Below are 16,339 nucleotides of genomic sequence, written 5' to 3' on the forward strand. Positions count from 1 at the left end.
GCAGTATCTAGCATGGCACCTGACTCATCAAAAACAATCAATGGCTTGATTGAATAAGTAACTCAGAGCCCACAAATGCCTCTAGGAGTTGTCATTTGCAGACCCCAGCTCAGGCATCATAGAGTAGGTTACAGAATAGTGGACTTGGAGATGGGAGACAGTAACTAACTCGCCAGCACCATCAATTATGCAAATTCTGAATCATTCAAACCATTATAGCACTGGGTTGAGCCTTAAGTTCTGATTGTTCTCAGTCATCAAGGAATATAACATCTAGTTAGGGAGAAAAGGTACACACCTGAAAAGTTACTAAGTATAAAAGAATTGCAGGAAAATTTAAGATGGCAACGTGAGCTTCCTAAAAGCTTTTCTAAAGCAGAGGAGGGTGTTCACCACAGAGATATCCTAAGGTAATAAATTACTGAGTACATATAAATAAATGGGTAGGTAATAAATGCCAGCTGAGTATAGGAGCCATCCAGAAAGACATCAAATTGTACATGAGACTTAAGGAGGAGATAAATGGGGTTCAGGATCGCAAAACGGAGGAGGAGTGACTCCAGGCAGAGGAGATACCTTAAATAGAGGACATGCATGAGGTGGTTCTCAGAGCAGCATACCTTGACATTATATTAAGTGCTATTCTCACCAAAGAAAAATGTAATTTTCTAGTAGATTGAAGCTTCAGATGCTTTGACAATGACACTATTCCAGGAGTCTTTGAAACAGAGACAACATGGTAGATTCTATTAAAATTGTGCCAGTGCCTTTGGAATCCATTTTTTTCTCTAGAAAACTGTAGAATGTAAATGAAGTGTATCTCCCAATGCCATTACAAAAAGGAATACAGCTTTGATTTTGTTATTAAAGTACATTTGGAAACACCCATGTTTTGGGCACACGGTATCCTGGATCAGGACTTTAAGTTCCTAAAAGCCTATTTTTGCTTAAATCCCAAATAATTTAGTGAAATGGGAATCTAATCAGATTTTATCCAACATGAGGAACAAGAATAAATGTCATGGAAGATAATAAAGATGGTTTCCACCACATGAGTTTAGTCATTCGTTCCACAAGAGTTGGTTGGATTCTAGTATGTACCAGGCATCATTCTAGACTCAGGAAATCTGTCAAGGAGCAAGAAAGGCAGAGTCACTGCTCTCATGGAGCTGCAGTCTAATAAGTAGTTACCTCAGTTTGTCCAAGAGCATCATCCTGGTTCCCCTCTCTGAGCAAAGCGAGTTCAAGCTCTCTATTCTCACTGTTCCTACAAACAGACCCAGCTCAAGGAATGCATCTCCGTTCTCAGGTGACAGTGCTGAGTTCTCAGAGTAGGCAGTCTTTTGCTTAGTAGTGACCGACCAGCAAGTGGTATGGTCTTGAGAGAATGGTGTAACCTTCTCCATTATCACCCTTGATACCGTATTGCAGAGGCACTGGGAACTCTCCTGATCCTCTCAGCCCTAAGGCTGCTTTATTGAAGAATCCTTTATTATTAAAAGTCCTAGAAATTGTATTCTTGAAATGATATTTTTAAATGCTTTCTTTCTTATCTAATTTTAAATACATATATATAATTTCAGATTTCTTCTTAGCAAGTTCAGATCAGCAACCAGAGGAGAAATCATAACTCCCAAAACTCAAAGTGGGCGGAGCTATAGCTTGGACTTAGACGGTCAACATTTTAGGAGTTTAAAGTCAGCTCCTGGTTCAGACAGGTAAGAGTCATACAGATTGAGCAATGAAGCAGATTGAGCAACCTGAAGATAAGGTTGATATACTCCCATTCATAGGGGGATTTTAGGTGTCTGTGAAATATTACCACTTGGAGAACTCCTAACACATAATATGAAAGTTCAGGAAGATGTGTTTTAGTTGATATGGAAAGCACACACCCTACTTCTAGAATTACAGCTATTGGAATTGCTTATGTCACCTGCAGGGCTGAAACTTTATGTTCTGGTACTTGGGGCTGCAGTTCAAATGGAAATGTACGGGGCAGGTAAATGTTTTTCATTGACTTCTTGAGCTTTTTCTATTTAAGCTTCTGAAAAAAAGAAACCTCTGAGTGTCAAATACATTCCTTGCAGCTTTTAAAAAATTATTAATAATTTTACATTTGAATTGCATCAGAGACTTTTTCATAAATTTCACTTCCTTTCTAGTTCCACCTCTTCTGACTGGAGGAGGTTGTCAGTGGAGCCAAGTGAGAACGTCTTATCCGCAGATCGATCACTTGTCAAGAAAAATAATGAGAAACACAAAGGATAGCCAAGAGCATAGTCATTTATATCAGGCGTGATTTTCTGTGTCCTATTGGAGCATAGTCAAGACCTATTTTCATGGTTCGTGTATTATCGAAGCTAGCAATGAGAAAAAAATATCCACCCTCATATTTCACTGGTTTGTCCAACTGTTAACTCCCTTTCATTTGCTTGGATCTGGGGTAATTCTGCTAAGCCAGATAGTACAACTGGCAGATTTTTCTTTTCTCCTTAGGTTAGGAAGAATGCAAGCAGAATTGCATTCTTCCCTGTGATCCGTTTTAGAATGCAGACCAAAAAATTTCCTTAGAAGGGACACTATTTTGACTATTTGGTTATTTTTTCATGGTGACTCTCCATAGCTGTTTCTTTTGTCCCTATAACAGTCCTTTAAGCAAGCGTTACTTTATGTAAAACTATACAGAAAAAAATTACAAGGAAGCATAAAGTCATTTGTCACCCATTATCAAAATATTAGCACTGTATTCAGTATTTCCCAAACTTTCAAGAATACTGATATATTCCCTTTTATGATTACAAACTGTTAAGCTATGGTTGCCTTTATCCTTGAAATAGTTTCATTTGTCTTCCCTTGGGGTAGCTTCATGTTGTGTCCCACAAAAACTTTCTATAAAAATCTCATTTTGGCTGGGCATAGTGGCTTACGTCTATAATCCCAATGCTTTAGAAGGCTAAAGCAGGAAGATTGCTTGAGCCCAAGAGTTTGAGGTTACAGTGAGCTATGATAATGCCACTGCACTCCAGCATGGGTGACTGAGCAAGATCTTGTCTCTAAAAAATAATAATAAATAAATCTCATTTTTGTTTTTCATAGTTGGACTCCTGACTCTGAGATAGTAGTGGTCAAAATTATTTAGAGACAGTAAGCAACTAATTTGGTGTTCTTTTTGCTCAGCCTCCTGGGACTCCATGGATGAGCCACCTTGGCTAACACTTGAGGCTAGCATTTAAGAAAAACAATATATACGAAAAGACAAAAGGCAACGTTCCTTGTTAAAGAAAAAAAAAAGGCTGCCACCCTAACAAAATTAGATCATGCTATTTTAAGTTATATGTCTTACAGTTACTCAACAAGAATAATAAGGGGCATGCTCTCCAGTATCAGTGCTTATACCGTAATGGAATCTGTCTGCCTGGGTTTACTTTTTGTGTCTTACCTACTGGTAGGTATAAATAACCAAAACTATAAAGCCATATGGACATGCATCACCAAATACTGGTATATTGACCCAGGAACATCTTGTTCTTGTTGTAAGCTGAAAGGAATTCCCTAAGTAGACTTTATCTTAAATTGTAAATACCTGAAATGGCTTACACATAGTCAGAACATTGTAGTCAGGAGTGCTTTGGCTTAAGCATGCTAAGAACAATGTTTTCCCATGAAGAAAGTGAGTAAAGATGCTCGGGAGATCAATAGAGCAAAATGTCCTTTCCCTTGAACGTGCATTTATCACAATGATGACTCCTTAATGAACTGCCACAGTGAGATGAGTTCCATTATTTCAAAATGAGTCCTTAGAAAATTGAGGCAGGAGGTAGCCCATCTTTTCTTAACTCCCATCATCTAAAGAGACTGTAAGATCCCAGTCTCTTTGGTCTATTGCCTGACCCAGCTTGCTAATAATTCCCCTTTCTCCTTTACAATGCATATTTTTTTTCATGGATTATTGATCTTTTCCTGGAGCAGCTGGGCTTCGGCATTCCTTTTTAAAGCTCACATCATATAACAGTGTAAATGATGTTTTATCAGATGTCCAGTTGGCTTTATTTCTTTTCAGTAGTTTCAAAGCAGGGGAAAGTATGAATAGATTAAAGAAGCCCTAGCAGCCTCTCAGAAGAGCTTGTCAAATGGATGTTCACCAGTTGCTAGGGACTTGACACATGAGACAAAGAATATTTTTAGGAAAATAAATGTAAGCTCTAGTTAATAAACAGAATATTATTCAAGGTAGTGATTTTTAATCCCTACAAAGTTGTGATGAGCCGTCACTGTGGTATGATTTACAAGATCTCTAACTTAAGTCATGCTCTCCCAGAAACAGACGCCTAGGCAAGAATTTATAAGCAAGTGATTTATTATTAATCAAGTGATTCCAAGAGAAACCAGGAAGGGAGTAGGAGAGACAGAATAGAGAAGAGGAAGAAGCTAAACAATAGTGCTAGCTCCAGTGAGGTCTGAGGACTCAGCCTGATCCTGTAAGAGATTCTAGAGCATAAACTATATCCCTGAGCTTTCTCCACGTTGAGGAGCTGGACCATTGCACTCCTATACCAGTCAGTCATTGACCATGGCCTCCCTTGAATAGAGTCTCTAGACTTAGCAAATGAAGATACAGGATGCCCAGGTATATATAGTTGAGACTAACAACTGTTTTTTAGTATAAGTATGTTTCATGCAATATTTGGGACATCCTTATGCTTAAAAATTATTTTTTATCTGAAATTCAAGTTTAACTGCGAGTTCTGTATTTTATCTGACTACTCTTCTGTAGGGGTGAGGGGGAGACAAACTCCAGGGCATTTCTAGGCGTCCAGCTCCAGTGCTAGAGGGAATGCCTCTGAAGGTGGCAAGTGACATCCATTAGTAGAAAAGAACTCGGGAGCTAGGGAGGAGCATGCACAGCTGGTAAAAGGAATCTGAGGGAGACACCAACAATGTTATCTTAAAAAAAAAAAAAAAAGGAAAAGTAGAACTTTGAGCCTAAAATGTATTTTGTTCAGTAAAAGTGGAGGAAGAATGATGCTGTTTCTCAGTAACCTTTCTATCATGTCATTGGAGAATATGGCAATATTTACATGGACTGTGAACAGATGGTGGGACCTTGTTTGGTCTCGTAACCAACTAGGTTCTCACTTTCTGCCCTCCCACTCCTTTGCCCTACGCACACCAGTTTCATCCAGTTATTCCCAGTTGCTCTTCAGGGAGTCTGGGACTGATGATCAGTCTCTGTGAAGCTTCATAAGCTGCTTTGCTTTGGCTGTGATCCACCAAAAGCAGAGACCACACCATTCAAACCAGCCCTTAACTAGTTCTCATCCTCATTTCAAGCACTGCCCCTCTCTCTTTCTCTCTCTGTCCAGGAAATATGGCACTTCTGGTACTATCATGAATTTGAAGAATCATCCATTCCTCATATCTATTATTTTGGTAAAGTGAGTTTATTAAACCCATTTTATCACTAAATGATACCTTCTTTTTCATCAGAAATAAAATTATTCTCCTGTCCTGAATGTAATTTTCATTGACATCTTTGCAATTAAGGTGCCAATTAGGTGGCAACCTCTTACTAGAAATTTGAATATAGCAAGGCGGGAGTGTTTAACTCTGAGTCAGGACCACATCCGCAAAGTCAACAATGGTCTGTTTTGTGTATTAGATAAAACACTACATACCTAGTTGCTAATGCTAATAGCCAACTCCATTCCTTACCAGGCTTAAAAAATGTTCAAATGTACAGCATATCTCTGAAAGTACGTACATTTTATTCTATAATGATCGTTTTGTGACTCAACAGGATAAAGGCTGTGAGCATTGTCCTCCAAAGGAAAATTACTTTCACCTCTTTCCTGTGCCTTTCCCTCCTTTGTCACTGCTAATTCCTTTTTTTCCATTTTAATCTCCTTTGGGTAAGCTCAGCCCTCCTTAAGGGGAGTAAGGGGTGGGCAATCAGAGCCACAAGCTGTAGCAAATGCTAACAGCCTAAAGCAATTTGCAAAACCATGGGGGCCCGAGAAAAGTGAATTTTAATTCCAGGGAGCAACTGACACATGATAAAACAGGAGGGGAAACATGAATTCACCAGAGTATTTTGTTATACTGTGACCATATCAGTGGGAGATACACAGTCTGAAGTTGCAAAAAAAAAAAAAAGAACTTTAGCTAGAAACTTCTATTTAGAACTCAAAGCCATCCTTTTCTAAACTCATCCTTTGCCCACCGTATGCACCAATATACACTTGATTTGGGTTCCTTTGGAAGAAAATCCTGACATAAGGATTCAAGAGTAAGTAATAAGTTCAGGATGTGGTCTAGGGAAACAGAGATAGGAGAGTGGGGAAATGAGCCAGGGAAGGGAAGAAGGCAAAAAGGATGTATCATTAATTAAGCCAGTTGCTATTGTGGGCAACTAGAGCTCCATCTCACTGGCCAATTCTAGAAAACAGTGCTGAACATACATCAGAGTTATCCAGTCAAGAGGTAGGGAATCTGGGGTATTTTTACAGCAGCTGTTCAAAATTTATTGAGGGCTGCTTCTAGGGCACTAACTCTCTGGCACTTCGACTTGCCCTGTTCACAGGGGCTCCATGCTCCCATGATTCAAAAAACTACTCAGGCAGGGAGTTCTGGGTATTCCCAATAACCAAGATTCTGTGGGTAGAGGTGAGTGCTGAGGGCAAATGGGCAGGGACACTGACAGAGTCTGCTACAATCTCCCTCCCAAACTCCTCTCAGACCTCCTTCAAAGATGCAGTTTGTCAGACCATTGTTCAGCCCCTGATTTCTGTTTACTTTATATTACCTGTGACTTTCCTCACTATAATGTGAATAATGTGAGAAGGTATGGAGGCTCAGTAATTCAGCCACACCTATGCTTAATTCCTGTGATCAAATGATTGTAAGCCTGAAGCCTCCTCCTTGCTGTTTTGTCTGTTTCTCCAGTTGTTTCCCATGGATGCACTGTCTTGGCATGCTCTATTTCTGCTAAATCTAACACATCCCCCTCCTCCAAATTAGTAAATTGCCCTTTTACTCACTGCTATCTAAATATGTATTATGTGACATGTTACGTTTCTCAGAGTAGCTAAGATACAATAGATGACCTTTCTTCTACAAATCATTGAGGAGCAGAGATATATGACTTGGTCATCTATGCATTCTATTCATACAAATGAATTCAACACACAGCTCTGCCAACATTATTGACGTAGTACTATATATGCCAGATGGTAAATGTGGAAGTTCTTAGACAGTAATACTGTTCCACCCTTTTATGAGCTTCCAATTTAGCAGGAAGGCTGGGATAACTAAACAAATAATTTAAATACAATATAATAATACAACTTTAAAAATATGTTCTACGTGCTATGAGAAAACCAAAGACAAGCATTTATCCTTCCAAAGGATTCAGGTAAGCTTCATTGAAATGATCCCTAAGCAGCTTTTAAGAAATGAGGAGGACTCGGCCAGGTAAAGAAAGATAGGAAGAGCATTCTATGCAGAGGAAATAAAAAGTACAAAGGAAAATAGACATAAGGCAGACTGCGTGTGCTGAAAAGAAACTGTTCAGAGTTTCTAGAGTATAAAAATTGAAGTATGGTGTACAAGAGATGAAGAGATGGAGAGGTAATTTGGACCAGGATGTAGATGTCTTTGGATGCCTTAATACCTGTCTTCTTATATGCAATATAACATCCTACTCAGAACGAGCGATTGGCAATTCTGAACTACTAAGTATGGAGTAAGTATTTGTTCCATTTAGTTGCTGAAAAGTGAAGTTCTGTTAAGCACTTCCTTTTTTGTGTGTCTATGGGAAAAGACACACGGGAGCTTTCTTCTTGCCCCCGACTTCTAATTGACCCCAGGCTTTTCATGGCTGCTGGCCTCTCTCCTCAAAACGGCTTCTGGTCATTATTTAGAAATAAGAAATTAGATCAGGATTTTAATGAGATGCTAAAAAACAAAAATATTATCACATGGAGAGTACCACCTGTTCTTAAGATCTATTTCTTCATACCCAGCTGGAGTCCCTTCCTCATGGTAACTGTCTCCTCCGTTTTAGAGGGAGTTTTCTTAAAGGAAACCAATCCATTAAGGAAACACTAAACGTTTTAAAACCACCAAACAAAGCAGCTTTTGTTTTATTAAGTCGAATTATAAAGCTATTTATATAATTAACACTAGGATTCATTTGGCACAATTTCATTGAGTGCCTACTACATTATACTACTCTTGTCCTCTTTCCAAAAAGGAAAAGGAAGATATGTGTGAGTAAGCCATATAAGGCCAGTGGCTTCAGGGGACATTGCAGCTATAGAAGCTGCTTGAGGAATTTCCATGTCTTTCTCATCTCTCTGCTTCCCTAATTCTGCTTTCAAGGGATCCTATGATGGCTCACTTGGGCCTAAGTGTAACACACAAACACCCAATACCTGAAATTTACTTCTTTTAGGTGTATTGGCTTCTCCAAAGAGTTTTGTTTTTAAATAGACTCATCTGTGTGTGTGTGTGTATGTGTGTGTGTGTGTGCGCCTGTGTGCATAGGCACTGTGGTGTTATATATATATATATATTCTCATCTATAGTTCCTGCCTCCTAACTTCCATAGTCCTTGTTACGCTGTTGGGCCACTTTAGGCCTCAGAAAACATAATCTCTCGGACCTTCTACTGTCCTTCTTTCACCTGCCAAAGCAGGACTGTAACCTGATTGTGGTTCAAAAGACCCTCATTCTGGAGAACCCTGCCTCATAACCTAGAGGAAGGAATGCTACACAGAGAAACCAAGAAAAGCCTGAACAGACAGGCCTTGCTGGGTTTAGATCATGCACTTTCTGTCCAATCACATTTTTACACAGTTGTCAATCATGCCTATGTAATGAAGCCTCCATACAAGTACCCTAGACCAGATCATAAAGTATAATAAAAAAAATAATTAAAAAGTGTAAAAAAATCCAAGAGGACAGAGTTCGGAGAACTTCTGGATAGCCACAAATGTGGAGGTGCCAGAAAGGTGGTACGCACAGGGAGGGGGTGGAAGCTCTGCAGTCCTATCCCCATACCTCACCCTACGCATCTCTTTATCTGTATCTTTTGTAATATCCTTTATAATAAACTGGTCGATGTAAGTGTTTCCCTGAGTTCTGTGAGCCACTCCAGCTAATCAAACACAAAAAGGGGGTCATGGGAACCCCAAATTGAAGACAGTTGGTCAGAAGTTCTGAAAGCCCAGACTTGTGACTGGTGTCCGGGAGAGGACAGTCTTGGGGACTGAGTCCTCACCCTGTGGGATCTGACACTCTTTTTTAATAGATAGTGTCAGAATTTAATTAGAGGACACACAGCTGGTGTCTGCTGCTTGGTGTGTGGGGAAAAACCCCACACCTTTGCTCACAGAAGTCTTCTGTGGTGATTGATGATTGTTGTAGTACTGTGAGAGCAGAGGATAACCATGCCTAGAGTTTTTCCCCAAACTGGCATACACGCAGAGATCAACAAACCTTTTCAGTAAGGGTACAGCTAATGTTTTTGACTTTGTGGGCCATATGATCTCTGTCTCAACTACTCAACTTTACTGTCAGAACATGGAAGAAGTATAGACAATACATGAATGAATGGGCTGCCTGAATTGCAATCAAATTTCATTTATGGGCTCTGAAATTTGAATTTCATATAATGTTCCTGTGTCACAAAATATTCTTCTTTTGACTTTTTTCAACTATTTAAAAATGTAAAAATTACTCTAAGCACATGACTATATAGAAACATTTGGTGGGTCCAAATATGTCCACAGGCCATAGTTTGCTGATTCCTAGTGCAACACATTCACTCACTAAGACAAAGTGTCCTTCCATGTATCACAGTCTGAACCACAAGGACAACTTAGCTCTTTTCACGTCAGTACTGCTGAATTTAAAAAAAAAAAAAATAGTGGTAGAAGGGGAGGGAACAATGCAGGTGGAGAGATGTCTGAGATCAATGAACTTTTATCCACAGCTTAGCACAGTGCTTTTCAGCCTTGGCTACATATCGGAATCACCTGGGGAGTTTTAAAACATGCTGGCACCTAGAACCCACACCCAGAGAGTCCCATGTGACAGCCTTAGTATAGTCTGGACATGGGCGTTTTAATAGCTCCCCAGGAGTTTCTAATGTGCGTCTGAGGATGAGGGCCACTCATCTCACATAAGACTATTAATAAAGACACAGCACTTGGGGATCACCAAAGACTAGAAGATCGAGCTACATTCATTTTTAGTTAATCTCTTTCCCAGTTAGCAGGCTCATCTCACTTTTTAATTGCAGTCTCTGTTGGCCATCTTTCCTGCATATTCATTGTAGATCCAAAATAACTGTAAGAAGTTAGGAAAGCTCATAAACCTCAGAAAGAATATTGTGCATTGTCTCTGTGTTGTGTTGCACATTAGTCTCATCGTCCCAGTGAGTTTTAGGATCTCTCAGGTTCGTGCTGCCTTAGGAGAGCACACATTTAACCATATGGGAACAGGCTCAACACTGTCAGTCACCCTGGGAAGGTTGGATCCTGGGAAATTATTTCCTGGCTACAACTCCTAGGAGACCTTTATGTAAAGCAGAAAGGCAACTCATTACATTATAATCTCTGCCCCCTACCCTTGGATCCTCTGTCTAGAAATGGATATATCTGGGAAGCTGTTATCAAGATTTTTGAGCAACATGGTGCCGTGCTGAACCCCTATTAACTTCAATAGGGAAGCTGCCAGGTTCAAAAAACTCAGAGCCAGCAATCGAGACATACGATTTTATTTGCATCTTACACACAGGGAAGAGTCCAGCAGTGGTGGGCTGGGCAGGAAAACCACAACCGCTTGCAAATAACAATGTAGTTTATATAACATTTTCACTTAAAACCTTCCCCCTAAACAACCTCCACCTGGAAACCTTCATTTAACCCAAAACTCGGGGCCTCAGTCCCTGGTATGGCCCGTGTTCCATGAGAAGGGCCAGGGGCTCAGATGGTTTTCATAGGTAAGAAACAAATCTCAGGGCTGGCCACTCCTGAGTTCCCTAGCTTGGAACAAACATTCATATGCATCTGCCATACAGGGTCATTGTAAGAGTATACTGAAATTATTGCTGTTGGATGTGTTTACCCTACCCATGGAATTAGAGATAACAAAACAGAAGGCTTTTAAAGTATATTTCATAAGGTAAAGTAAATGAAACTCTTTCCTCATCTGGAAAATGTGTCTTTCAGCAACTCAGAATATCCAAACTCCCAGACAGTGACATATCCCCACATTTGGGCCTTTTAGAATGAGATAAATGTATCTCTTTCTTGCCGGTTTTTACTTAACCACATTTTAGCTTGAAGGTTTGTTGGCACTGATTTATCATACCTTTTATTTAAATCTAAGTAACATGATAGCTGAATCAAAAAATTGCTTTTTCTTAGTTGACCTTTAAACTTCACAACTTTAATTTTGACTTGACATAGCTTTTATCCTTTTCCAATTTAAGTGGCAAAGATTCATGTATTTTATGTCATATTTTACATAACTTCTAAATGAGTTGGCACCCAAATATTTATGACAATATGCCTTATTAGACTAAACCTTTTCCGAGTTTAATCAACTGGAAAAAAAATTTTTGAGAAGCTCACAATAAATGTCAGGGACAAATGTGAAAGTCTATGTCATTTTTGAGATAATGCTGCTGGCAATGATAATTTGCAGTAGCTGACTTACAATCACAAGAATTTTTTCCTTATTATAGGATAACCTCTTGAATGTCACCACCACAATTAATCAACTTCTGCCAGAGCTTCTACATAAGTAGCACTTTTGGTTTCAGCAAGGCTAATCCATGATGAGGCCTTTCTCAAAATCACCTGGCTCTGGGAGGACCTTCCACACACACACAGGCAGAAATACCCACATGAGTCCCTTTGGTTCATAACTTCTTGGCTCATTTCTGCAAGATTCACCCCTGCCCTTTCTTTTTAAAGAAGATTTTACCTGAAACAGTAGGGAGACGTATTTTTGTGTTAACATTGTTCTAGAGAACCTATGGTCACAGTACAGCATCAACGGGAAAGTCTATATGCCTCTCCTAAGTAGGACCTCTGAGATGAGCGGAAATACTTGGAAGGGTACAAATGTGGCTAACTGTTGTCAAATGTAGATGTGTCATGCTCCAGGTAGAAGGGTTCAGGAAAATCACCAAGGAAATTAGAGTTCCAAAGTGTATCAATTTACTTAATCACAAAAGTTTACTCTCTTGTTGTCAGAATCAACGGACACGGTCTTAGACATCTTCTCAGCTGAGTCCATAGTACTATAATTTACTTATGGTGCCATCTCTACAAAGAGGAAGCCAGAGATCCTTTCTGCAGAGACTCTTTAGTAAAAAAGAAATGTCACCCTTTAGTAACCACTCTTTAGTAACATAGAAAATTTTCATAATTCTCATAATCAAGTCCCAAGAAACTAACTCCTAGCTCCTTGTTCCTTTGATTATCTTCTGTTTGATAGTTCACTCTATAAATGCAAAACCTGCCAGGCTGTAATGACTTGTTCTTAGTGAAATGATGAGTAAGCAGTATGAGAAACTAGAATGGTCACAGGCTTTGGGTAGACTGATAATAATGTTTTTATGCTGATAGCATGGTGGTTTGTCGGTGTGTGTATGCATGTGTGCGTGTGCACACATACATGTATGGAATAATTATTTAACCTCTCCAAGACTCAATTTCTTCATTTAAAAAATATTAAATAATATTCTAAGACACATTTTACAGGGATATTGGGGGATGGAAAATGGCTAACGCCTAGAAGATACTAAGTAAATGCCACTGCTATTCATGATTATTGAAGGTAGTGGTAGCTGGTAATGTGGTCCAGGACAAATTTGGTTTTGGTGACTTCTCTGGTGCACAGCTTTGAAAACACTTAGGAGTTGTGGTTGACAGTTCTATCCAATGGTCATTGCCTATTCTTCTGCCTGATTTGTCTTCTAGTAATGATATGTGCACATTTAAACATTTAAACATTCTTTTAAAAAATATTCCTTTATTCTATTTAGTCTTTCCTCTTATTGGCTTAACTGTAAGTCCTCATCACTATTAACCACTGCTGGTATGCTTTACTAATAAGATGTGTACTATTTTTTTTTTTTTTTTTTTAGACGGAGTCTCCCTCTGTCGCCCAGGCTGGAGTGCAGTGGCGTGATCTTGGCTCACTGCAAGCTCCGCTTCCCGGGTTTACACCATTCTCCTGCCTCAGCCTTCCGAGTAGCTGGGACTACAGGTGCCCGCCACCTCGCCCGGCTAGTTTTTTGTATTTTTTAGTAGAGACGGGGTTTTACCGTGTTAGCCAGGACGGTCTGGATCTCCTGACCTCGTGATCCGCCCGTCTCGGCCTCCCAAAGTGCTGGGACTACAGGCGTGAGCCACCGCGCCTGGCCAGATGTGTACTATTATATGTGCATTTGTAACTTATTAAGACAGTAACTGAGAGAGTAAAACTCATAAGGACTTCTGTTTTACCACTTAGCGTATTTTGTGCCCGAGGAAAAAGGATAAAATGGGAACAAACACTTCTCTTAAACTCCAATTTGTCAAAATTTATGTTGACTTATGAAGCTCATTTAATAAGAAAATTGTGAACACCTCAAGGGCAGGAACCGCTTTTTCATTTATTGTTATTGGATTGAATTGAATCGTTTTAGCACACATGAAAGTGATTCAAGCTCATTTACCAAATGTCGTTATTTTTGTACCATATTTATTAAATGTCCACCATGAATTAGACACTAAAACAACACAGAGAAATGAAATATAACTTCTAATCTTTGATTAAATATGTATTGAGTGGCTTCTTTGTACTAAGTCACTACAAAGCTGCTGGAGATACATGATAATTATGGCATAGACTCTGTTCCCAAGGAGTTCATAGTTTAATGAAACACCCAAGCTCTCATATGTGGATCCACTAGGGAGCCAAACAAGACATTGTGCCGTCAAGTACTAAATACAGTAGTCAGGCAAAGACCATAAGTCAATAGGAACTGAGTGGAACAGAGGTTGACAAGGCTTCTGCTTGACAGGAAAGGCCTAATGGGGAAGGCTGGACTTCATTTGCCTTTGAAGACTGAGAAAGATTTGCATAGACGGAGAGTGGTTAAGAGGGCATAACAGGTGGAGAAAAGGTAAGAAAAGGCCTCAGGAGGTGGAATTCAAGATGGCGAGTTGAGAAAATGGTAAGGAACCAAACTGGCTGAGAGAATGCTGGTAAGCAGCAGGAAACAAAATCAGAAAGATGGGGTGAAGTTTAATTACAGTGACCCTGGAGTCAGGCAAATGGAGACAAATCTAGTGATACCCTCAGGGTCTTTGAGGAGGAAGGTGACATGATAGTTTCTGAGCAGTTCCAGTGTGACTCTTGTGAACTCAGTGTGGTTCACATGTTCTTATCAGTTTCCTCGTCAGCTTTACTCTGCCTGTGTATTTGGTTGCTGCTCTGCTTCCATGTTAAAGTCAGAATATGCTTTCTCATTTAGGGGAAGCACTGGCTCATCAGATCTCAATGACCAGGAAGCTGGTTCTAGGACCCCAAAGAGCAGTAGGAGCAGTGGTGTCACCCCAGTCACTCAGAGGTCTCCAGCCCCAAGCACACGAAGTGTGACCTCAGTCATCAGTAGAGTAAGTATACAAACCTGATGAACACTGTATTAGTTCGTTCTCGTACTGCTATAAAGAACTGCCAGAGATCGGGTAATTTATAAACAGAAGAGGTTTAATGGACTCACAGTTCCGCATGGCTGCAGAGGCCTCAGGAAACTTACAATCATGGCAGAAGGAGTCTGTCAAACACTTGTAAAACTATCAAATCTCGTGAGAACTCACTATCACCAGAATAGCACAGGGGAAGGCTCCCTGATGACTCAATCATCCACCACCAGGTCCCTCCCTCGATACATGGAGATTGTGGGGATTACAGTTCGAGATGACATTTGGGTAGGGACACAGAGCCAAACCATATCAGACACGGAGTCTCTGAAATTCAACCTCACCACTGCATCGTGGCTAGGTTTCAACTCTCTATATATCAGAGCATGTTCTTTATGCTCTTTAAAGGTAGAAGCTTCATCAGGACTGAACCTCCTGCATCTTAGCTCCTGGAAGGAAACCCAAAGTGAAAAAGGGAAGGGAAAGACCAGATTCAAAGGTAGTACTTGTATGATGGAGGTTTAAATTGCTATATGGTTTAAATAAATATAGAACATTTTAGAAGGCTCCGATTTTGATCCTCTCTGTTACTCTTTAGAGAAAATATTCATAGGTTGAGTGCACAAATTTTTCCAAACTGTTTTAAATCTGGAAAAGTAGAACCGTTATCTAGTTTTTAAAGTAGAAATTTTTATAGTTTTCTTTTCTATACATCTGTTAAAATAGGGGGTCAACATATAATGAAGGCTTAAATTGTATTTTATATATATATATATGTGATCAATTATATTTTCTATTGGTTTTCTCTTTTAAAAGAATATGAAAAAACTATTTTGGGAAAAATGTTCTCTTTTATTAAATATTCCATTGGAAGTTGTATTTGGAATGAATTAGCATATACTAGATTTTTTTATTTAGCAGGAAGCTCCATCCATTGCTGGCATCTATATTTGATAAATCTTTATGTGAGCAGTGAGTTCATACAATACAAACAATTTTTGACTTAACCAACATTTAATGAGAACCTACTATATAACAGACTCTAGTCAAGCAAAGACTTGAAGGAAGTGAAAGAATTAGCAATGTAGTTTTCTGGGGCACGGTGTTCCACCAGGCAGAGACAGCACTGATATTTAGCAGGTACATGCAGGGAAGGCTGCTCCACTTCCTTGTAGCTGGCCTCCATCTTGATTGGTCAGTGCCCTTGCTCAGCCAGTTTCTAAAATATTTTTAATGCCTCTAGAAGAACAGCCAGTGTGGAGCCCCTGAGGTGGGAGCACACCTGGTATGTTCAAGGAAGAGGAAGGAGGCCAATGCAGCTGTGGTGAGTGAATGAGGCAAAGTGAACTAGGAAATGAATCCAAAGAGGTCATAGGGCTGGAGAGAGCCTTGAAGAGTGATGTGTGCAGTCAGCATTCACACTGATTAAGATGGGGGAAACTGGAGGTTTTACAGCAGAAGAGTAACATAATCTGCCTTCTCTTTAAGCAGGATTTGGGGGTTGTGCTGAGAACCAGCTGTAGAGAACAAGAGTGAAAGCCAGAAAAGCAATCAGTAAGCCATCGTCATATCCCATGTGAGAGACTGGGTTTTGAAACAAAGAGATAGTGGAGGTGGCGAGTAGTCAAATT

General features: G+C 39.7%; 2 protein-coding genes across 5 annotated transcripts in view; one reads left to right on the top strand and one right to left on the bottom strand.

Moving 5' to 3' along the window:
* Positions 1-16,339, bottom strand: part of DYNLT3 (dynein light chain Tctex-type 3) — a 752,500-nt gene that overhangs the window by 256,166 nt on the left and 479,995 nt on the right. The window lies entirely within an intron of this gene.
* The window catches only part of SYTL5 (synaptotagmin like 5), a 250,198-nt gene that overhangs the window by 188,218 nt on the left and 45,641 nt on the right, over positions 1-16,339 (top strand). For 3 of the 4 annotated variants that reach the window (XM_050776519.1, XM_050776521.1, XM_050776520.1), the window contains exons 6-7: positions 1,584-1,718; positions 14,540-14,681. In XM_050776519.1, coding sequence (XP_050632476.1) covers positions 1,584-1,718; positions 14,540-14,681 — 277 coding nt within the window. The remainder of the gene's footprint in view (positions 1-1,583; positions 1,719-14,539; positions 14,682-16,339) is intronic. The other variant, XM_050776522.1, reaches the window with a different exon arrangement.

This window comes from Macaca thibetana, chromosome X (assembly GCF_024542745.1).
Source record: "Macaca thibetana thibetana isolate TM-01 chromosome X, ASM2454274v1, whole genome shotgun sequence".
In the NCBI taxonomy this organism is placed as follows: Eukaryota; Metazoa; Chordata; class Mammalia; order Primates; family Cercopithecidae; genus Macaca; species Macaca thibetana.